Source organism: Rhinolophus hipposideros (assembly GCF_964194185.1).
Source record: "Rhinolophus hipposideros genome assembly, chromosome: 5".
NCBI lineage: Eukaryota > Metazoa > Chordata > Mammalia > Chiroptera > Rhinolophidae > Rhinolophus > Rhinolophus hipposideros.
The window spans coordinates 43,632,284-43,653,160 of NC_138051.1; the positions used below are offsets into that span (position 1 = coordinate 43,632,284).

Here is a 20,877-nt window from a genome sequence, read left to right on the forward strand (position 1 = left end):
CTCCCTACCCCCCCACCTGCATCCCAAGCTTGACTCTGAGAAATAAGGGCATTTCCAGTAAAGTTCTTCTCAAAATGCTGTTTCCATCTTGTGGCCATTTAGGAAATTGCTCTAGAAGACTTGGAAAACTGTTGTGTTTTGGCAACTCCAAATTTAAAATGTACTTCACCGATGGACCAAATGTGCCCTTCAAATTAGAACTTCCCCATCCTGGCCATACTGTCTTCCAGCTTCTTTTATTTCAGGGAATTAATAAAACATGGGAAACCCCATGCATATATGAACCATTGGAAATGCGTAACATTAATGCATAGGGTTTGAGAAAACAATGCAGACAAATTCCCTCTCTATTACCCTAGATTATTATTTCTGAAAGAGCAGGCACTGTCCTCTTAGGGTAAAGGAACAGCTAGCCGGAAGTTAGTGGATTGACCTTTGATGACTCTGCCTTCTCCATAGGAACAATAAACCCTTTGTCTTAATCTTCTTCTTAGGCCACCAAGGAGTTCCTCCCAGCCCTCTCCATAAGACCCCACTTTTTCCATCCCTCCTGCCTCCTTTCAATTCCTAATGGCATAGACATCAGATGCTCTAGGCTGTGGTTTGGTAAGACAATCAGGAGGCATGCAGGTAGTTTGGAGGGGCCATGAGTGACATATTTTCTATATTTCACAGCATCCTTGTTTGGTATAATTACACCTTCGTAGGCCAGGGATCAAAGATCACAGCAAATTAATCACAAAGTTAGAAACTTGACCTAAAAGTTCTGAAAAACTGAACTGAAAAGTTCTGAAAAAAATGTTAGCTGTATTTAATAATCTACAGTGGCATGGTGAGAGTGTGGAAGTTTTTCTTAGGCACATAGATTTTTTTTTCCTTTTTTACTTTTAGGATGGAGGCCTGCATATGGAATTTACAACATGTGGGTATCTCTTTTTGGAGCTGTTTTGTGCTGTGCAGTCATGTTTGTCATCAACTGGTGGGCAGCTGTCATCACCTATGTCATTGAGTTCTTTCTCTATATCTATGTGACCTATAAGAAGCCAGGTAAGATAAAGACTGTATGGGGGGGTGGGTTCCAAAGCAGCTTCTAATGACCCATTTATTCAACAGTTATTGAGCGGCTCCTATGTGCTTAGGTGTGCCATGTGTATGGTGGATATTAATGATATAATGTAACATAGTAACAATCGTTAACCTTATTGAGCACCTATTACATACTATGCACTTATTTAATCCTCACAACAATACTGTACAACAAGCATTATTAGACCCATTTTACAGATGAAGAAACTGGACTTAACTATAATACAGTATAATAATGTGAGAGTGATACGAATGAATTGCTGAGAAAAGGAGAGAAATGGATGGACTGCAAATGGGAGAGGCTAGAGACCACAGAGTGAGATACTGAGAGGTCCAGTCTCACACTCCCCGTCCCCTTGCTCTGCAAGTAGAGCAGAGAAGGTGATAATATCTTGGAGGGGTATATTTGTTGTTTATTTTTATTACTTCATGTATTTTAAACATCAGGTATAATTTACATAGGGTAAAACTCACCCCTTTTAGATGTACAGTCTATAAGTTTTGACAAACTTACACAATCTTATAACTACCACCAGAATCAAGACAGACGACATTTCCACCATCACTATAAGTTTTTTATACTCCTATGTAGTCAATCTCTTCCCTCCAACTTAGCCCCAGCAACCACTTTTCTGATTTCTGCCCCTATAGAAATGCCTTTTCCAGAATATTATATAGAATCATATAGTATGTAGCCCTTGTGTGTGCTACCTTTCACTTAACAGGATGCCTTTAGATTTATCCATGTTGTTGTGTGTGTAAGTAGTTTCTTCCTTTTCGTTGCTGAGTAGTATTTGATTGTATAAATACATCTCAATACGTGTCAGTTGATGGACATTTAGGTTGTTTTCAGCTTAGGGTGATTATATATAAAGCTGCTATAAACATTCACACGTAGGGTTTTATGAGGACCTATGTTTTTCTCTAAGAATGAGATATCTAGGAGTGCGATTTCTAATATAACAAGTGTATATATAACTTTAGAAGGAACTGCCAAGTTGTTTTCCACAGTAGCAGTATCATTTTCCATTTCTACAAGCAATGAATGAAAGTCCTAGTTGCTCCGCTTCTTGTCTGCACTTAGTATTGTCAGTTGCTTTAAGAAACAAACAAACAACAACAAAAAAAACCATTCTAACAGATGTAGCGTACTCTCTGACAGTGGCTTGGTTTTCATTTTCCCAATGATTAATGATGTTGAACATCTTATTTGCCATCCATGTATCTTCTTTAGTCAAGTGTCTCTTTAAGTCTTTTTCCCACTTTTTTGAGTTGTCTGTTATTATTCAGTGGTGAGAACTCTTTATAAATTCCAGATGCAAATCTTTTAACAGTACATGTTTTACAAATATTACCTACAGGTTTGTGACTTTTCAGTTTTTTACAGTTTGTTTTGAAGAATTTTAATTTCTGTAAATTCTAATTTATGATTTTTTTAATTTTATGGCATTTTTTTTTTGCTTCTAATCGAAGGTAGCATTCCCTAATCCAAGATCACAAACTTCTTTTAGATGTTTTAATGCTTTAGATTTTAGATTTATGTTTATTATCCATTTTGATCTCTTTTTTATATATAATGAGAGGAATAGTTCAAGGTTCCTTTTTTTTTTTTTTTACATATAAGTATCCAACTGACTAGTAGGGTTTTTATAAGAATAAAATAACTTAAGATATACTAAATACCTGGTGCATGGTCAACACTTAATCAATATTAATTTTCTTTATCTTGAGATTGTGATCCATCACCATTTCCCAAATTCTTTCAAGCAAGACTGGGAAGATGGTTCTGTCTACTATCTGGGGTGAACCTGTACATTCCCATCAGGGATTTTCTCTTATCAATTTGGAGAACCCATCTAATATTTAATTTGTCCAACAACAACAACAACAACAAAAAGCCAAGGGATGGTAGTGCTTACCTCCCCTTATGAAGACTAGTTCCTAAAACATCAAACTAAAATGCTCGATAAAAACTGACCTCTTCATGAACACCCAAAAGTAAGAATTCCTGAGCTATTCAGTTTTACCATTCAAAATAAAAAGATTGCTGCACACTATCTGTGTATACAAAAAACGTCTCTTCTTTTCATCTTAAGAATTTGTGAGGACCCCTTGAATGTATTCAGGCGCGTACCATTTTCCCATTTACCATTTCTCATTACCCGTTTTCCCATTTCTCATTTCTCATTACAATGGGAAATGGTAATTTCCCATTACCATTTCTCATCACCTGCAATGTGGTCATCACACAAGTTCTCCACAAAGAAAGATTTCTGAGCTGCAGCTTTAAAAGTATGATTCTTAGCCGGAAAGAGAGGTCTCACTTCTAAGAATTCACGAAGTATTCATAGAAAAATACAGTGCTCTTCCTAGGAAATACTACATTATATTTTCTGTAATTTGGGCTCTCATCACTGCTGACATAGCCAGGGGAAATCATAGTAAGGGATGGCTTATAAAACTTATTCACAGTATACAGAGGGAAGGTCAATACTTTTTATGCCACATTTGTCCTTCGTCCATAGATGTGAACTGGGGCTCCTCCACACAGGCTCTTTCCTATGTGAGCGCTTTAGACAATGCTCTGGAATTAACCACAGTGGAAGACCATGTGAAAAATTTCAGGTAAAATGGGCTTCTCAGGCGTCCTGGTATTGTTCCATATTAGAAGTGGTTTTTCTTTATGGGGGACAAAAGCACTAGTTATATGCTCTTATGGGTATATTCTAAGACTAGGCAGTTATACAGAACTACCACATTCTCATGACAGCCCCTCCTGTAAATAAGTACATCTTCTATTCCACTCTGAGCTATGCCCACCCCAATTATAAACACTCATGGTGCCAAGGGTCACCTCCCATGCATGGAGATACAGAGGTGATCTAAGTCATGTGATTTCAGAGAGATGTCCCCAAACCCCCACAAACCTTAATCTTTGGGGCTGTCTCCATTCAGTTTAAGGCTTTTTGGCTTCCTGCATTCTCTTAGAAGAAGCAACACTTTAAGCTCTGCATTAGTTATATATTATTTTGAATGGAACCTCAAAATACAACCTTTGCAAGGAGGATGACGGAAAATAGCCTGAAAATACTGGTTGGAGAACAACAGGCTGTTTTGGGATTTGGGACAGGATAGTGTCCGGGGGTGAGAGGGGTTGGGGGGGGGGGGTTAAACAGGAGAAAACTCAAAATCATCTTTTCCTTACTTGACATTTTGGCTATCACTGCCTAAACTAAGAATGTAAAAAGAGCAAGATGGACAGGCAGGATGATTCAAGACTTCCGGTGAGAAACCTAAGACATATTTAGGGTAGAGAATGTCCCATTTTGCCACGCCTTCTGTACCTGCCATTTCCATTGCGGTAATTTTGAGCTCATAGACTTCTTGCAATAGTTCTCACATCTTCTTTTCTCCACTTTCAGGCCCCAGTGCATTGTCTTAACAGGGGGACCCATGACAAGACCTGCTCTCTTGGACATAAGTCACGCCTTTACCAAGAACAGTGGCCTCTGCATCTGCTGTGAAGTCTTTGTGGTAAGAGCCCCTTCATCCCAGGAAAATGCTTTTTTCTCCCTGCTCACCTTGTGTTGTTTTAGGTGAGCCGAACAGGTACATGTGGTGATAAGAGAATGGCAAGACAGTTTGGACAAGAACCCTTTTCCTTGATTCATAGAGCAAGAACTAGCAAGGGCCCGTGATCCTGAATTTCAATGAGTGGATAAAATGACTTTCCGATTTCATAGGAGACAAACTAAAAGTGATAAATACTTCCAAATGACGGCCATTGAGTCAAGAAAAAGAGAACTGGCTCAGAAATAAATAAATAAAATGAAGGTATTTGAGGCGATAACTGTCCCCAGACATATAAAAGGATGAAATGAGCCAGAGAGCGCTATTACATAAATTAACTGATGAGAAAAGAATCAGACCAAATGGCCTTAAATGACAGCACATAGAATTTAGATTGAATATTTGGATAAACTTGATGACAGTATAGATAATCTAGGGAATTAAACCAAGTTTTTCATGTCTTAGATACACATTCCGAGCTGCATGAGTTCTTTTTGTTCAGAAAGTACATGGTAGACTGATGATAACTTATTGGTGGGTTTTCCCAGGAGAGATCAAAGTACACGCTAAAATTTTAACCAGAATTATTGACTGACTAATCACCAAAGTCACCAATATCTAAAATGAGGAGAAAACATTAAAATAATAACAAAATAAGTCTAAGTCCTCCAAACCACTCTACCTCTGTTTGTATTCCTCTCTCTCTCTCTCTCTCTCTCTCTCTCTCTCTCTCTCTCTCTCTCTCTCTCTCTCTTCCTCTCTCTCTCTCTCTCTCACACACACACACACACACACACACACATAGGCACACCACTCAAAATACTCAGCTACTTCAAAGTCTTTTTATAGTAGTTACCTATTTTTCAAAGCATTTTCCTACAGTTTTTGTTCTACATAACAGCCTACTGAGGCAGAAAGGAAAGACGCTGTGTTCTCATTTTACTAATTGAAAAAGTGAGATTCAGGAAACTTAAGTTATTACACAGGGTCACATGATAAGAAAGTGACATAGCCAAGGTGTCAGTCCAGGCCACCTGACTGTGCTCTGTGTTACATCATGAGGAGAAAGCCTTGGCAGATTTGTATCCAGGTTGTGCTATTAGAATCAGGTAGCACTACCTAAATGTCCGAAACCTGCCAGAGAATAGGGCCATCAGGAAGCTGTGGAATCCTGGGGCCAGTCAACTGTGCCATGATGCAGGGGGGTAATTTACCACACATCATCATGACCAGCACTTAAGAATCTTTTACACTTGGCAATACCCTAAATGCTATATAAAGACAATTGGTCATATTCTCTTTCCTCTCAGTGCTTACTTATATGATAGTAACTCAAACAATATAACTCAATGCAATTATCCAGTAGGGGGTGAAGGGAATCCTACTGACTATATAAGATTGACAGGTTAAGTAATGACCAAATGTGACTCCAGAGGATTTTTAAAAATCTCATCAAGCGCTCTTTTTCTCATATTATCAACTTTGGTGCCCTGGATTAGTGGATTTCATTTCAGCCAATATAATACAGGAGTGGGTTTTGATGGAATAAGCAGTTTGGGGTGTTTTTCTTCTCCAGCAATTTAGAGAAAACTTACTTTAGCAGGCAATAAAATACCTTTAGGACAGGACAAATGAACTGGGAGTATAAACAGTCATATATTGGCAAGGGAGAAAAGGTCTTTTTACAGAGGCAAAAGGTATTGCTTTTAATTAACCCTTTGCTGCTTTAACTATAATAAAAGAGTATGATTTTGGAATATCATTTCATGTGAAGTAGGTACTCGAGACTGTGCCTCCAGCAGCCCTGTTTGATATGTATATTGGACCACATTCTACATCACTGTGCATGTCTCTCTGAGTAAGGACCAAGAGTCTTACTCCCAGGTACTGAGTTCTCTTGGGGACAGAAAATAGTGCATCAGTTAATGACTTTCCAGTTAGTTGCTTACTGTGAGCTCCTGGGGCTGCAGATGCTGTCAGCATTTTTCAACTCCATGTTCAGTCGTCAATCATCTTTGCAAAGAAACAGATGGAAGGGGATGTGGGGAAAGTCAACATACCATTAGAAAATTTTTTCCCAAAAGCACAGTGCTTGGTATTTAGGCCAACCTTGTGGAAAAGTTGAATAGTAACGGTAGTGTTAAGGGATGACAGCTTAATTTTTAATTCTAGGAAGTTGGTGCTCATGGGCGTTTGAGACACCTAGTCAAGATCTGAATCTGTTTTGCTATCCGTTAGCTGTGAATCCCTTAGGCACATAATTTAGTCTTTCTATGCCTCAATTTTATCAGATATAAAATAGGAATATTAATAATAACACCTATGTGATAGAGTTGTTGTAAGAATTCTGTAAGATAAACTTTTAGTGTTTTTGTGCTCAGCTCAGTGTCTGTCAAACAGTAAATGCTCGATTTTAGCTGTTATTATTGATATTGTTATTATCATTATTTTGGTATATCATAGTTGCCATTTTGATTTCAAAACTATAATCCCTTCTATAGAAGCGTAAAGCACTCTATTTTAAAGAAACCAGGTCCAGACACTGGATGTTGGATTTGGTATCTGATGGCTTACTCGTGATGCAGCAGTGAAGTATGTACTCCCACCCAGCTAGTCACAGGACAGCAGGCTCTGCGCTCTGTCCCTCGGGTGGCCTTCAATCATCTGACATGCTAGCTTGAAGTGCTGTTACACTACAAGGAAGAAGCAAGATTCAGAGCTTGCTGACATTTTGATACTGGTGGATAGATGGAAAGCATGTGGCTACAACTGCCATTTACTGCAACAGAGGTTTTTTAAAGGACTGGACATCATAACCCTCAAAGCTGCTGGAATTGAAACTAAGAGTTGTTATTACACCATCACCCACATTGTAGTCTTCCAACTATCTGGCTAAATCTTACATGCAGCCATCAGAACCTCTGCCACTCTTTTGCGTTTTTCCTACTCAGCCTAACGATGTTGAATAAGGGACCCTTTATCAAGACAAATTTGGGAATCCTGTTTAAGAAACCAGCTTAGTAACTTAAAATAATATATTTTCCCCTTTTGAATTACCATACAATAAATTAGTGACATACTTATATCCCAAGAGACTTTATATTCCACTTCTCCTAATAAACACCTCTTAACTTTTTTTCTCATAGATGCTTCCATTCACTTTTTAAATGAGATAAACTGTTACAGATCAACCTAACATCCCCTTTATAACCACTCAGTCTCATGGCTCTCTCTCTCCAAAGAAAATGTTATCTGTGTTTTATTGGTATTCTTCTAGTCATTTCATGTATGTGTACCAAGATGTAGTCCTGCCCTTTCTTCTCATTGTAAAGGAGAAAAAGGAATAGTTTTTGACCAGGTCCCTCATATAGATCCCATTTAAGAAAATTTCACCTTTACTATTTCCATTTCTTTCTTTTTTTTCTGAAAATATATAAACTATTTTAACAAAACCTAAAGCTTTTTTGGAATTCAAAGAAGCTCTTAAGAAAATTCAGGGAAGACAACCAATTCCCGACTCTACGGCATGATGGAGGGCAGCTGAAGCATAGATAACCAGGGGAAACTAAAATTCTCATTTCTATCTTCAGCTTTTTCTTAATCTCCACTTTCACATCCACTGAGAAGAAATGCACTCTTTTTTAGATGTATCTATTCTCCTTTAACTAGTCAGTCTCTGTCATGATGTTAACAAAGTAGTGACGTGACCAAACACAGGAAGAATGAAGTGACCTCTCAGTGGACTCCAGGATGCATGGTCCAGGATGCATTTGTCCAGAATGAAACATGGACAAATCAGAAAGAGAAAAATTCTCTTTCCCACAGTTCCCACCAGAGCAGCAATGAAAACTAAAACAGAGTAGTAATAGGACGCTCAATGTTTTGAGAAATAGGAACTGGAAAGAACACTGCACTTGGCCCAAATTCCTCTGTTTAATCCTAATGATATTGGAACGCCTTTGCAAATTTTTTTTCATAATGTTCATTTATTTGAAGTAGTGTTACATCAACTTCTTCTCCAGACTAAAAATTTATAATTCCTTTACCCCTTTCTCAATCAATGACAAAGTTGTAATATATTCAATATTTTTAGAATGTCTTCGTTCAAATCCTGAATTAATTTATGTACTCTTATTTTGGATCCTAACTGAAATAATCTCTATAATATTTTAATTGGGTGGTAAAATTCATTTTTGTGACTATGACATATTTGAATGTTGAATAATTATTTTCTAGTATGTCTTCCCTCTTTGTTAGTTTGGTTTTTCCTTACTACATTTGTATTGCAGCCTTGCCTCACATTAATAAGTGTGCTAAAAAGGATATTACAATCTTTTTTTAGCCAAGAGAGATTCTGCATGAAATACTTTTATGATTTCTCAATATGGCAAATTTAGGCATTAAAATAAATCTTTCTGTCACAATTAATGTTTAATCTAGATTTTTGTATTACAAATAGACATATGTTACACTGTATTTATTTAAATAAATGCCAGTTTCCCCAGGGGTTCACAGTCATTGTGGCACAACTCAATATATTGATGGCCCAATACCTTTCCTAGCTGTTGGTTTTTCTTCTATTTCATGGCTGTTGTTACCACTGAGCTTACTTGAATAAAATATTCCATCTTCCTTTTGCTGTCCATGGATTCTAGAATGACCAAGAAGGACTAGTAGTTCAAAATGCGTTGACAGTCTAGAACCCTGAGCAAAATTTGACCCATAGTGACTTATATTTCTTTAGGCTAGGTCTTCTGGTTTAATAACTGCCTCTTTAAATCTTTACTTTCTCCATCTTCACTGAAGGTTCTTGTTTTTTTTAACTTTAATATACCAATAATGTTTTATTGGTATTCTTCTAGTCATTTCATGTATGTGTACCGAGATGTAGATTTATTTTGATTAATGGTTTTTTCTCTTTAATATTCTTTAAACCTTTATTGTCCTGTCCTCTCCTCTCATTGTAAAGGAGAAAAAGGAATAGTTTTGACCAGGTCTCTCATGTAGATCCCATTTAAGAAAATTTTGCCTTTACTATTTCCATTTCTTTTTTTTTCCTGAAAATATATAAACTCTTTTAACAAAACCTAAAGCTTTCTTTGAATTCAAAGAAGCTCTTAAGAAAACTCAGGGAAGACAACCAACTCCCGATACATGCCACAAAAGTCATCCAAACTTTTTGAAACGTTATCATGTTCCCGAAAACATTCTGGTAAAAATCAGTACATAAATAATCTGATCCAATTTAAATCGCATATTGAAAGGGAAGTGATCCCAGAGATCACCTAGTGTTGTGTAATAGCAATTTAATACATGACACAAATGTAATGTAAAATTTTCTAGTAGCCAATTAAAAAAGTAAAAAAATATACAGTTAATTTTAGTCATATATTTTATTTAATATTTCTAGATTATTATTTCAATATGCAATTAATATAAAATTATTAATGAGATGTTTTACTTTTTTCATACTAAGGCTTCAAAATTTAGTATGTGCTTTACATCTCATGTGCATCATCTCATGTACATCAGTATGTGCAGCACATCTCAATGTGCATCAGCCACATTCAACTGCTCCATTGGCAACATGTGGATAAGGACTATCACACTGGGCAGTGAGGGCCTAGACAATTTCCTTATGCTTAGAAATGGATGCTCCACATCAAGAGAGGATGAATGCATAACCCGGGTATCAGCTAGGCAGTGCCAGAGCTAGACCTAAACCCAACCTTCAGGTTCCCAGTTCAGTCCTCTTTCAGCTCTGCTATGGAACCAGCACAGTGGTGCAATTAGGTCCATGGCTTCAATGAGATTGTGAGCACTCAGTTAAGACAATAAAAATCAACTTTGGATAAGCAACTACTATATTCCAGACATCACATTAGGCACTTTATCATGACTACTTAAAACAACCTTGCAGGATAGAAATTGTTATCTCTGTTTTCAGAATAACATACCAAAGCTCAGAGATGATCAATTACCTCCAAAGTGGTCACGTTTAGATGTGAAACCAGTTCTGCCTGACTGCAAAGTCTGATATCCTTTTCATACATTCCAAATGCTTTCCAATCCAAGTGCGGTCTGAGAACCAGCACTGCATCTATGTCACCAAGGCATTGTTAGAAAGACAGAATCTTTTTTTTTTTTTGGGGGGGGGGGTTAAGGGGAACAGGATTTTACTGGGGAATAGTAATCTTGAGCCCCATTCCAGACCTATGCATTGCATTTTATCAAGATTCAAGGTGGACTGTAAGAAATCTAAGAAAATTCAACAAAATTCCAAATCTCTCAATGAATTGATATAAAATCCCAGGAAAATAGTAGATGTGTTCTCTATCAGCACATGGAAGATAATCAGAAGTACATTTTGGAGTAATTTGAAACATGCAAGGAAAAGAGCGGCCTTGGACCATTAAGGAAGGAGAAACAAGAATATAATTTTTAGTTAAATATGAGCTAATTGAACTCAGATCTTAAAATTATAAAATGCTTCATCTACCACCACAACACCTGTCTCCTTCTTAATCTCTTCTAGTCTTCCTGTGCCATAGATATGTGAACTTTTATTCCCACCAAATTTATTGAATGAATAGGAAATGTTGATTTATTTTAGTGGGAGTATGTCAACATTACACAGGGCAAAGTGACACAAGGGTAGCCTTACCACACATAGAAAGCAATAAATGGGCCTAATAGAATTGTCAAGATGTGGTCATCCACAGAAGCAACTGCAACTCTCCATGCTCTGGTTCCCAAGAATGCTGTCCATTTCTTGCAATCGGGCTCTAACTGAGATTTCCTTAGTGCTCCTAAAAGTGGCTCTTAGTTATTAAGTCAAAGGTTTATTGTGTATTTACCCAGAACTTCTTCAGTTACATTTTTAGTATTTTCCTCATGTATGATGCCCTCAGCTCTGTCTTTCACTCAGCATAAGGCAATTAATTAAGCAGGTATTAATACATTAGACATTCTGGGTGGAAAGTGAGTATGTGCGCAGCACAGGTCCTCTCCCAAAGGCTGAATCTGCGTGAACCCCATTTAGTGAGGTGTTTTCTCTTTCCCACTTCTTAACTCAATGGGGCATTGCCAGCTATTTTTGTCCTTTAGACAACAACAGCAGTGCGATGTATAATAGCAGGGCTTCTAACCAATATTTCATTATGTCATACAGGGACCGCGCAAGCTGTGTGTTAAAGAGATGAACAGTGGCATGGCGAAAAAGCAGGCCTGGCTTATAAAGAACAAAATCAAGGCTTTTTATGCTGCAGTGGCAGCAGATTGTTTCAGGGATGGTGTCCGGAGTCTCCTTCAGGTAAGGAGGGAATAAGTACAGAGGCAAAAGACAATTAGCTCTCCATGTTAATGAAGCTCCCAAAACTAATGGTTCTGCTTAGGCAGTCCAACATCAGAGATTAATGCAGATAGTTAAGGAATTCCTTTAAATTCCTGGGGATAGGCACAGGAAAACCAAAGAAGAGAGGTTCTGTTCCAATGAACTATGACTGATACACTGGAAATGGAAACTGAGGTTTCCTTTGGCCAACAGCATACATTCTGTCCCCATATTTATTGAAATGCAAATTTGTTCTGATACTTGATGACATTCAGGATCCTATTAAAACTTCAAACTATTTTTGCATCTCACACTGCATGTAGCAATGCTCAAGTCAGGCATTCTTTTCCTTTTTTCTTTCTCAAATGGTGTGAGGGCAGCTGCTAGACTAAATAAATGCATGGTGACGGTGATCTGGGCGGAAAATCTCCCTATCCTCCTAAATTATTTCCAGAATGTTTAATAAATTGTAATAATCTCTGTGGTTCAACAGTAAAGCCCACAGTTCTCCTATCTTTCCTCACTTACTCTTTCCTTTTGCCTCCCCTTCTATAGTAAGTACGCTTTCCCTAGTTCTGAGTTTCATAATTTAGAGTGCCAGAGGTTCCCTTAAAACAAAACAAGAGCCCCTCAGAAATTGTAGTTTGGCTTGCTAACCATTTTGCCTTTAATGTGGTTGAATAGCCCTGATTCTGTATATACCAAATGATGCACTAGCTTTCAGAGTTTCCATATACAGTAGCATCCAGGCAATTTCGATGCTTGTGCAGGCAGGAAAAGAAAAAAATATTGATTAAATTGTAATATTTTGGAGATTAAGAGTATTTGACGCATTCCTGTCTCTAAGGTCCCTGAAGAACACTTGCAAAGTAGCTGCACACACAGAGAAATCATTTCTGAAAGACCTATTACCCCCAGTGAGCCTCTTTTCGTCTGTTATTATTTGCTAAACCATGGAAATAGATGTCATTGCAAGATGCTGATATTTCTTGCCGTAGTGAGTTACTTTTCAGTGGCTTTTTGGTTAAATATGTTAAGAAGGTTACACATTTAATGTAAAATTATCACAGAAGACTGGAAAAGTAATAAAAATTTCCACTAGGAATGGGAGGATAGACATAGAATAAGAACAGGGAGATATAGAAAACAATTCATGTATTAATCCAGAAGGAACTATAAAAAAAAAAAGAAAATGACAACTCACAAAGCTTGTTCAAACAAGTTTCTTCCATAAAAAGTGAAATGCAGAAAGGTCATGACAAAGGGCAGGACAGAATGGTATTAAAGGGAAGCACTGACAATTACACCATTTTAGATAAAGCCTTCTTTGCATCTAAGAAATTATGGTATGAAGGACCACATCCCCAAACTGTAGTCATGGAAAAGACTACATCCATATTGCCATGCATCTGCCTAGGGCCAAATGAGCTATTCTGTTACCTGTACATTTCTAAGAGCAATATACCAAATGTGATGGAGGCAAAATTTATTTCAGGAACCCTCCATCAATGTCTACTGTCCCCTCTAAAATATCCTGCTCTGGTCATTTGTTTCACAATTCCCATGACCCAGAATGTCCTTCCTTCCCTCCCACTGCTCTCCTTATCTTTACTGGCAAGATCTAACCAACCTGCAAGATCCAGGACAAATGCCACCTCTCCCATGAAGCCATTCATGAATCCTTAACTGGAATACAAGAGTTCTTCCTTTATGCTCTCCAGATGAGTTCCTACTGCATTTGCACTTGAATTACAATTGCTTATGTGCATCTTGTTTCTTCCACTGTATTCTAAGCTCTTTAAGGCCAAAGAATATGCCTCACCACGGTGCCACAGCACCTAACATAGTACTTTGCAATTAATAGGTGCTCTATAATATTGCTGGATTAAATTTAATTAACTGGAAGCCATATCCTGTCATCTAATGGGGGTATGAAACTTCTGATATGAAAGATGGCTATTAATGATACTGTCATATAAGAGAATTAAGTTCTGGAAACATAGTTCAGTTACTCTTCAGTAAATAATATAAGTAGAAGTTTCAGTGATCCTTGTATATAAGAATTTTCCAAACATGGATTTTATAGCTAATGACATTATGGATATAACAGGTGGAAATGAGCTTCGAACCACTAAGTTACAATACGCATGCCAACAGTTAAGCCGACCCTCACTTGATTTTAAATTATTGAACCATTTTAATGAGTATGTCAAAAGAAATGCAAATGACTGCTAATTTAGAAAAGCTACATTTCTGTCATCTAAAATCCATTTATGGCTGAGATGATTTAAAACTAATCTTTCTATTTTATGCTTGGATATGGACACGAAGGACATGCACTAAAATGTAATCTAATCTTCAGAGTCATCAGAACATTACTTCAGTGCTCTTTTGGACATTATTTTTCATTTGCAGTGGTAGTTTCCTGGTATGGTATGGATTGCTGATGTGTTTATCTCCTCTGTTTAGGCCTCGGGCTTAGGAAGAATGAAACCAAATACTCTGGTGATTGGATATAAGAAAAACTGGAGAAAAGCTCCCTTGACAGAGATTGAAAACTATGTGGGAATCATACAGTAAGTGATGGCTTTCAAGACGTGTTCTTGTTTATAAAGTACTAACCAGGGCAGTACATAATTGACACCGTTATACCAGATTAAATTACCTGAGAAAAGGACATTCCCCTGGTACTCTGAATTCTTTACCAAAGTGAAAAAACACTGCCAATAATAGAACTTGAGGGAGTCATAATATCAAAGGAAGCAGGGTGGGGGAAATTCGGAGTCAAAGAAAAAGGTAAATACTGTGTTTCCCCGAAAATAAGACCTAGCTGGACAATCAGATCTAATGTGTTTTTTGGAGTAAAAATTAATATGACACCTGGTATTAGATTAGATTAGACTAGATTAGATTAGATTAGACCCGGTATCGTATATCATATCATATCATATCATATCCGGTCTTACATTATAATAAAATAAGACCGGGTCTTATATTAATTTTTGCTCCAAAAGACGCTTTAGAGCTGATTGTCTGGCTAGGTCTTGTCCCAGGGAAATACAGTATTAAGAGTTAGAAACTTAGAACCTATTTATAAGATTAAAAGCAAAGGACAACTAGTTAAGGAAGGAACTTTTCTTTCAAAACAGCTGGAATCTTGGATTGGCTGGTGTGCTCAACTTAGTCATTGTCTTTTGAGCCAATGTAACGTAGTCACTACCCCAAAGCCTCAGATTTCCCATGGCGAATATGAGGGTTCCGTATACTGGTTGCTTCAACCATGTAGCAGTGATGGTTTCTGCACAGAATGTGTTTTAAATGGCACGTGAAGTCTGATACCTTAATATTGAAAGAATCTTGGGATAAAGGTAACAATGATAGTCGTTAAAGGATGTGCAGGTACCAGGCTAACGTCCTTAACATGAGTTATCCCATTTAATTCTCACAGAAAGACTTGGAAGTAAGTACTGCTATTGTTCTCATTTTACAAGTAGACACACAGACATTAAAAATTAAGTAACATGCAGAAAACGACAGAGTTGAGTAAGTGAAAGAATTGGAATTCCAACCCAGTACTACCTCAATTCAAAGTTCAAATTCCTGACCACATATTATACTGCCTCTAGAAGCACAAAGTGTTACCTGGCTTGGCTCCTTCTTTTGCATAAGACAAATTCTACACTTACTGAGAAACACAGAGTATACTCAGTAACCATGCTAAAAAATTGAGCCTTTCTTCCAGGCTTGAAAATACTTAACCAGATTCATCTCAAGGGGAGCAATGTTAGCTATGCCCAACAGACATCTTTTGTGTCAATTGCTCTGAAAATGGAAGATTTCCTTAGTTCATGGTCTGGCTTTGCTCTGATTTCATAGCACAGGGTAGATAGAGAACATGCCTTGAGAGGTCTGACTGCATTTAAAAGTCTAATATACAGGAAAGCAATCCTCACCTATCAAAACAAACGTACTCAGTGCTTTTTATGCTCAGCTATGTCCTCTGGCCTCTACTAGAATGTGCACCAATTTATCATTATTTGGGGGAAGATTTAGGCAACACAACAAAAGCATTCTAATATTAGTTCTGTTGAAAAGAAGCATAAGAAAATAATTTTCATCTTTTGAAATTATATGCATTACTAACCAAACAAAAATTCACTTAGTCTTCCTAACATGGGAACCCTATGCATTAAATGCATTCTCCTGAATTGTATTCCCCAAATGTACAAAGCCTGGATGCCACGTGCTGCCATCTGGCTCCTGCTGTTGCTCTAAATTCAGTAGGTGAAGGCTAAATCAGGTGATCAAGGTCAGAATTTTGCCAGGCTCAGCAAACAGCATTTTGATATGTTTAGAATCAGTCAGCTGCTGACCAGATGTTCTTGGAAATGGATTAGATCTGCTCTCTGTTATCCAGATTCTTTAGTAAAATTTCATCTTTACCTTTGAGAAAAAGGGGTGGAGGGGAAAGAAATTTCATCTTCATTTTTGGAACAAAAAGGGTTGGAACAAATAGGAAGGAATATGTAAATCTTCAGTCATGGAGTCCATTATTTAATATAAAATTACCTGGGAGCATCTTCCAACCTCCCCACCATCTCAAACATTCTAGAAATTCAAAGGGACCAAAATAATCAAACCTGGTAATAAAAAGCTGAGGAGAATTCTGGCTTTTATACCAAATTAATAATGGGTCTTCTTAGTAATAAAGTTCACTGTTAAGGTGGCTCAAATTTGTACTAGTATAAACTTAGCTGGCTTGGTAAAGTTAAACGACTTTACTACCATAGCAATAGGGTCATATAGAAAAAAGACAATCAGGCGACCCTATTGTATTGTATTTTCCTTTTTAACTTTTTTGTTTTGTTTTATGACTTAAAATAAAGCACAGTATTATTTTTATTATAAGGATATTGTTACAATAGTATAGTATTTTACTAGTTTTTTTTGTATAAAAGATTTTAAATATCTGTAATATTCTTAAGTGTGGTTTAATTTTAATTAGAATCTTCGTAGTTTTTTTGGCTGCATTAACGAATTACCTCAAACTTAGTGGCTTAAAACAACACAAATTTATTAGCTTATAGTAGTGAGGGTTAAAAGTCTGACACTAACTCACTGGAGTAAAACCAAGATGTGGACGGGGCTATATTACCTCCTGGAGACTCTAGGAGAGAATTCCATGCCTTGCTTCTCCAAGTTCTAGAGGCTAACCACTCTGATGGACCCCCTTTCTCCATCTTCAAAGCCCTTGATGGGTCAAGTCCTTCTCACATCATATTACTTAGATCTCCTCTCCTGCCTCCCAACTTCACCTTTAAGGACCCTGATGATTATATTGAGCCCATCTGGATAATCCAAGATAATCTTCCCATCTCAAGGTCCTTAACCTAATCACATCTGTAAAGTCCCTTTGGCCACATGAAGTAATTTATTCACTGGTCCCAGGGATTAAAATGTGGAAGTCTTTGGGGGCCCCAAAGTATTCTGCCTAACACAAAGTCCAAATAGTTTTTGGGGAACACACTGTCTAGTTTTTATAATCAAGGAATATTAGAAACAAGATTTATTGGAAATGTATTTTGTGGCAACTTTTGCTAGACTGAATCTATTTTGTTAAGTGAAGATCACTTATGGTTTGAATTTTGAATGGATATTCATATTATACTGACATTTTTATATCATTATTTGAAAATTCAGGTTTACTCTAGCTATTGAAAAAACTTGTTTGCATATAGGCACATGAGGGGAAAGAAATTTCATCTTCACTTTTGGGAACAAAAAGGGGTGAGATAAGCACAAACTGCATTGTTTCTAGGGGAAGTGACTCAAAGGAAAGAGTCCTGGGCTTTAGATCCATAGAATTGAACAAAGGAACACCCAAGGAGAAATTTTAAATGAACTCAAAATACTAATTGGCTTGTGCCACATTTAGAAGTAGAGAAAAATATTCTACAAGAGCAGACATAAAAGAAAGAGAGTTTTTCTTTTCCTTCTAGATAATCTAATTCCTTTGGGTTGGGTGTACAGAAGACACAACAGCCAACTTCAATGGCATAGGATTGCCATGAAAAAGCCTTGCTTCAGGTAGTCTGTCCAAAGTCAATGGGGAAAGTTCCTGAGAGGAACTGGAGACATTTTTAACGGGGATGACAACAATGTTGTAGGATTCCCCCTCAATGGGTGAGAGGTTTGGCTGATGATTTCAAAGAGTCTTTGCAGCTTAGAAACTCTCTGTTCTAAGTATTTCAGAGATTGTTTTGTTTACATTAGAAAACAATAAATTTCTTAAGTATGTAACACGCTCTTAATCAAAATTCTAGTTGATATATTGTTTGAATAAACTGGTTCCAGAGTAAATGAGTTAGTTATCTCAGTTACCTTTCCCCAGAAAACATTTTTAAAAGGTATAAAGGGAGAACAAACTAAGAGAAAGCCATCAGGTTTTGGTTGTATTCTAACGTGAATTTTCTTAGTTTAATTGCATTAAAATCCTAGACGCAAGTTTAATAGTAATGCAAAACTTGAGGATTAAAGCAGTTGTTTAAATCACTAACCACTTTGCTTCCACTTTCAGTGATGCATTTGATTTCGAGATTGGTGTGGTCATCGTCAGAATCAGCCAAGGGTTTGACATTTCTCAAGTTCTTCAGGTGCAAGGTATGTACTTTCTTTATTCAACCAACAAATGTTTATTGAGCCCTTACCCCATGCCTGGCATGGAGTTCCAAGTGTGGGGGCTAGAGCAATCAGTGCACAACACAGACCCAACCCCCTAACAACTGCACTTGTGTTATTGTGCTGGCCCTGGGTTTGTACACTCCCCAGTGTTTTCCACATTGCTAAGAAAGGTGGCCTGTGTCCTGCTAACCAGAAAAGTAGAACAACCAAGGGTAGTCATCAATTATTCTTCTTATCACAAAACCACAAAGCCAGCATCACTGAAAATAAACACTTTCGGTAAATTAGCCTGCTGAATTAATTTCTGCAAGATGTTTCAGAAAATGAAGATTAATTCCTTCCTCAGAAAACCATGTATTTTGTTTTTAAGAGTCTATGATCTAGTTTACAACTAACATGGAAATGAGCCTGAATGTATCGTGCCATGAATCACTAATCTAAGTCGGAGACAAAAACACTAATTCAGATTAGTGACTCTGCTTTTTCCCTATAGAGGGTAGGGGGTCCACTTATACAGGATTTATTTTCAATTGACCTGAGCAGTTCAACTGACTGCAGTTCAATCGAACCTCACAGTTCAATTGAAGTGAAAAGTATGAAGCAGATAATAGTAAAATATAAAGCTGCTGATATAATAGCCTGGTTTTAAAAGCCCTCATTTGCCATATTTAAAAATGTGGAACATATTCTTTAACCAATGAAGAACCATTGAAGAGATTTGAGTGAGAGGGTAATGTGGTCAAATTTAGATCTTAGATCTTAGGTCTTAGATCTCATGTTCTGTTACATGGGCATGGATTCAATGAGGACTAGAAAGAAAACAGAAAGACAAATCAAAAAGGCTTTTATAATAATCAAAATTAGAGAAAGTGACAGCCTGAACTAGAGCTAAGTATAGAGAAAAAAAGGACAGAAGTACTTTGGAGGTATAAAGAGCAGCATTTGGGGGTTGGCTGGATGTGTAGAATATGAGAGGGGGAGGAGTGAAAAAGATTCCTTGGCTGACTAAGTGAATGGTAGTTCTATCAATGGAAATGGAAAAACACACGAGGAAGCATAGGTTTAATCAAGAGATGACTGGTTCAGTTTTAAACAATCTTCTGTGGGAAATTCTACTGGAAATGTCCCATAGGCTGTTAGAGAGTACTGGTCTTAAAGGAGAAATGTGAGCTGGAGATGTAGATATTGGAGATATTATGGGCCAAATTGTGTCGTTCCTCCCCCCCACCCCCAAATTCATATGTTGAAGTCCTAATCTCAGGTATGACTGTATTTGGAGCTAGGGTCTTTAAAGAGGCAAGTAAGGTAAAATGAAATCATTAGGATGGGTCCTAGTCCAGTATGATTAGTGTCCTTATAAAAAGAGATTAGGACACAGATAAGCACAGAGGAAAGGAGGAAGACAGCCATCTACAAGCCAAGGGGAGAGGCCTCAGAATGAAACCAGCTCTAGCAGCACCTTGATCTTGGACTTCTAGTCTCCAGAACTGTGAGAAAATAAATTTCTGTTGCTTAAGCCATGAAGTCTGTGGTATGTGTTATGGCAGACCTACCAAACTAATACAGGAGACATCATAGTTAAGGGGGAAATTGAAACTATGACACTGGAAAATATAGTCCAAAGAGTGAAGTACTCGAGAGGCCCAAGGCACAGGAAAGGGACCCCAAAGAAGGAGCAGTGAAGGAACTGTCTGAAAGGTAAAGGAACCAGGAGTCTGTGGTGGCATGGAAACCATGGGAGCAGAGTGCTTAAAATGAGAAAATCATCAACATTGTCAAGTACAGCATAAAATTCCAGAAAGACTATAAATGAAATATAATTGACATGGCACAGATAATCCTAGTGAGCCTAATTGCTGTAGAGCAGTGCTGACAGAATCCAGATTGCAGCATGCTGAGGAGAGAATATGACATGAGGAAACAGAGAATGTGGATGTGGCCAAACATTCTGAGAAGTTTGGGTGCTAAGGAGAAGAATATGATTGAGGAAATTTACTACAGGGAGAATTATAGACCTTAGAACGGGAGACAGAGGCATGTTTTTAAAATAAGAAAATGGGCCCAAGAGAGTGGGACAGATTGAAGATGGTGGAAAAAAAAAAAGAAAGGGGGGGGGGATAACCCATGGAGCAAGAACCTGGAGAACAGGAAGAATCAAGGAAAGAGCATGGATGGAAGAGTTGGCCTGAAACAGAAGAAAAATGTTT

General features: G+C 37.5%; 1 protein-coding gene across 7 annotated transcripts in view; it reads left to right on the forward strand.

Annotated features, from left to right (window-relative positions):
* Nucleotides 1–20,877, forward strand: part of SLC12A1 (solute carrier family 12 member 1) — an 83,167-nt gene that overhangs the window by 40,309 nt on the left and 21,981 nt on the right. For all 7 annotated transcript variants that reach the window (XM_081047635.1, XM_081047639.1, XM_081047634.1 and 4 more), the window contains 6 exons: nt 892–1,047; nt 3,612–3,711; nt 4,509–4,620; nt 11,828–11,968; nt 14,459–14,565; nt 18,567–18,649. In XM_081047635.1, coding sequence (XP_080903761.1) covers nt 892–1,047; nt 3,612–3,711; nt 4,509–4,620; nt 11,828–11,968; nt 14,459–14,565; nt 18,567–18,649 — 699 coding nt within the window. The remainder of the gene's footprint in view (nt 1–891; nt 1,048–3,611; nt 3,712–4,508; nt 4,621–11,827; nt 11,969–14,458; nt 14,566–18,566; nt 18,650–20,877) is intronic.